We start from the raw sequence: 3,396 nt of genomic DNA, 5'->3' as shown, positions 1-3,396 counted from the left end.
TTAACTGGTTATATCGGTTCCGGTTCCAAAGTTGTTGAATCCAGTTTCAAAAACGGATAATTGATGCTCACCCTACCGGGTCTTTAACTCATGCCCGAGTGACAAGGAAAATATGGATATTTTTTATTTATTTTAAATGCTAATATGAAAAGTACTAGAAATTTTAAAAATTCCAATTTTGTAATAATGATGTTTTGTTTACAATCATGCTTTAAAAAGTATTATATATAGAGTTATCACTTTCTAATAACATGGTAACTATTTACCCTCACGGTTCTTTGTTTCACAATATAAAAACCACATGTTAGTGATTTCTTGAAACAAATTGCATATGGGTTCTCAAAACTTTCTCTCTGTGGTGGCCAAGAATATCGATGTCCTTATTGGGTAATTTCTTTGTGTTTTTCTATTTATTTTTTCTATTTATATTATTTATAATAGTAATGAAAAATTTTGTTATATTCATCTTCAAACAAATATTATAATTGAAAATCCAAACAACTTCATTTATGTAAATTACAACGGTTCTTGAAAGTTTTATATCAAATCTCAAACATATCATATCATGTTGAAACTAAAGATTTCATATTTTTAAAAGGGGTATGTGATAGGTAAAATATTGAGAATCAACTACAATGTTTTTTATAATTAGAGTAAGTTGTTTTTTTTAATCAATACTAAAAGCCATTTTTAATCTGTTTTTCTTGAGTTTTTTGTTTGTATAAGTAATTCTGTTATTTTTTATTTTTTACTCATTTATTATATTTAACTTTTAACTTTTATTATTTTTGCTTAATCATATTTTTGTTTTAATCTCCAATATTAAATATTAAACTTTAAACATGTAATAGCCATATGAAAAAAAAATTATTCCTGTGTAAATATATAGGTATGTTGTGCAACGGGATGAAAGTACCAAATACACACTCTAGATTTAGTTGTATTTATTTTAATTTCATGCATTGTAATATACTGATTTTTTTAATGTTATCATTAACTCGTTTTAATTTTATAACATATGCTTTAAAAACAACAAATTAGATGAAGGAGTTCTTTAAGTTATTTCAGGAATATGAGGTAAATTAGTTAATATCCTAGAATTCTAGAAACCTTGATCATTACTTGTTTATGCACTCAAATATTAGCTCCTTTACATTTACATTTTACATTTTATTTTTTTACTGATCTTTTTACTTCGTTTATTGTTTGTGTTGCAGGCCAGTGATTGCTCTTGTTTACCCTTTGTAAGCGGAACTTTTTTGCTTTAAAATCCATTTGCATGATTTGTAGTTGATTCAATAATTATGTAGTTTAAGTGCATTTTTTTCTTATATTTTTAACAACATTTTTCTTGACAGAGTTAAATCATTCACTAAACGATTATTGCAAAAATACCAAAACTTCTAGATTTTAAGCATAAACAATTTTAACAGATTTTGTATGAATAAATGTAAAGGTCATCCATTCTATGATCATTAAATTGTAGTATTTTTATTTTTATTTTTATTTTAAGAGTTCATTTTACGGATGTGCGAAACTTGATCTAGTTATTTCTTTTCTTTTTGTCATATTGTCACAAAAATCATGTCTTTTTTTGTATTTAGATTTTGAAGGGTTGTGTTTTATTCTTGACCAGATATGCTTCAATCAAAGCTATAGAGACCAGGTCTCAAACAGATGATCAACAATGGCTAACTTATTGGGTTCTTTACTCATTAATCACTCTCTTTGAACTTACATTCTCAAAGCCACTTGAATGGTAATTATTAAACCTTATTTTTCACTAAAATGTTTCCCCTAATATTAACAAGATTGTTCATGATTCAGGTTCCCAATATGGCCATATGCTAGGCTATTTGCCACATGTTGGTTAGTACTTCCTTATTTCAATGGAGCTGCTTATGTCTATAAGCATTTCATCAGACCATTTTACAGAAATCCACAAGTTAAAATATGGTATTTACCGCGAAAGAAAGGCATTTTCAGTAAACCGGATGATATTTTAACCGCTGCAGAGAAATATATAGCAGAAAATGGACCTGAAGAGTTCCAAAGGCTTATAAGTAGGGTGAGTTTACATCTATATTATTCACTGTTCTTGTCTTGACATACATGATACATTTTAGAAGGCCAAAATCTCTTGTCACTACTTTGGAACGGAGTAAAAAGAACGGGAGAAACGTTGGGGCAAATTTTCTACTCGATTGTTCTTCAAATGGAAAGGACGTATTTAAAGCAACTAACCACTAATCTCATCGAAAAAACATGAAAATATGACCCACGTGACATTTATTTGGTCATACCCAAAATTAAAGAAAAAACAAATATATTTCGCTCTAAAAAGTCTTGGATTATTCCAACATGCATGTCCTTACGCATGAAGTATAACAACTTTCTGGTTTTAATTTGTAGGCTGATAGAGAAGCAAGATCACGGAGGGGAGGTTATACTATTGTTGATGATAATTATGGGTATTGAGCTTTATCTTGTGTTTTCGATCTAGTAAAAAAAAACTCAATTGCGAAATTTATGTCGCAAAAGCTTAGATGTCTTCTTAAATTGAGCTTTCTTATTGAGTTGAATGTTATGAAGTTATTATAAATGTTTTTAACTTCCTATGAATTTTTTATTTTTTTTTATCGTTTGTTGATATTCAAACTCACATGATGATGGTTTAATTTTCTGAGAAAAACTATCCAAACACTTATATGAATCTCCCGTTGGCTGTGTTTGACGCGTCACAGCTAGCTGATAAGCTAGTTTATTTTTCGAACTTTTTTATTTTGTCGTATTTGGCAAACCAAAAAGTAGCTTATAAGCTAGCTTTTTAAAAAGCTACTTAGACTAGCTTTTTAGAAGTTTTTTTTAAAATTTTCCAAATATACCCCTTAATTAATTATAGAAACACATTCTCTTAAATGCCTTTTTATGTAATTTTATATATTTTAGCTAGTTTTTTCAGCTAGTTTTACCAAACATCATTTTTTATCAGCTAGCTTTTCAGCTATCAGCTAGCTTTTATTTAACAATTAGTTTTTCAACTAGTACGCCAAACATAGCCTAAGTCACCTTTTTATGGGCACGGTGTTCTTATCTCTTTCAAATCTCCTAATACAATCCCCATCTTCCATTTTAAAATTGATTATATCTATTGTACCACTGGACTCCTATCATCCCGAGCACCACACTTTTGAGTCCACATTTTCAAATTTGTTTTCCTCAACTCTTTTGGATCATGTTCAACTGTCTACCATAAACTCACTACCTACATGCAATACATTACCTCACCATATCATTGTTGTATTCTACAATCAAATACAAAATACTTAGACGAGGCAAGACACATTCCCTCTTATCTTCATGATTTTCACTGTTACACCACTCTTATCTCATTAT

At 28.9% G+C, this 3,396-nt stretch overlaps 1 protein-coding gene across 1 annotated transcript; it reads left to right on the top strand.

The window, feature by feature from the left end:
* The first annotated feature begins 277 nt into the window (after positions 1 to 277).
* LOC145162525 (HVA22-like protein a) lies at positions 278 to 2,586 on the top strand. The gene is made up of 5 exons (XM_079081644.1): positions 278 to 387; positions 1,218 to 1,244; positions 1,637 to 1,759; positions 1,828 to 2,068; positions 2,413 to 2,586. The coding sequence occupies exons 1-5, from the start codon at positions 332 to 334 to the stop codon at positions 2,476 to 2,478; spliced, it is 513 nt and encodes a 170-aa protein (XP_078937770.1). The 5' UTR covers positions 278 to 331; the 3' UTR covers positions 2,479 to 2,586.
* The last annotated feature ends 810 nt before the right edge of the window (positions 2,587 to 3,396 follow it).

This window comes from Lactuca virosa, chromosome 3 (genome assembly GCF_052849685.1).
Source record: "Lactuca virosa cultivar CGN04683 chromosome 3, Lactuca_virosa_CGN04683_v6, whole genome shotgun sequence".
Lineage (NCBI taxonomy): Eukaryota > Viridiplantae > Streptophyta > Magnoliopsida > Asterales > Asteraceae > Lactuca > Lactuca virosa.
This window is presented reverse-complemented; position numbering and strand designations above follow the sequence as displayed.

Bases quoted from the DNA above. Each gene is read 5' to 3' on its own strand.
- LOC145162525 (XM_079081644.1), top strand. From the start codon at position 332: ATGGGTTCTCAAAACTTTCTCTCTGTGGTGGCCAAGAATATCGATGTC. The intron at 388-1,217 runs GTAATTTCTTTG...TTTGTGTTGCAG, and splicing joins AATATCGATGTCCTTATTGG to GCCAGTGATTGCTCTTGTTT. The intron at 1,245-1,636 runs GTAAGCGGAACT...ATTCTTGACCAG, and splicing joins ATTGCTCTTGTTTACCCTTT to ATATGCTTCAATCAAAGCTA.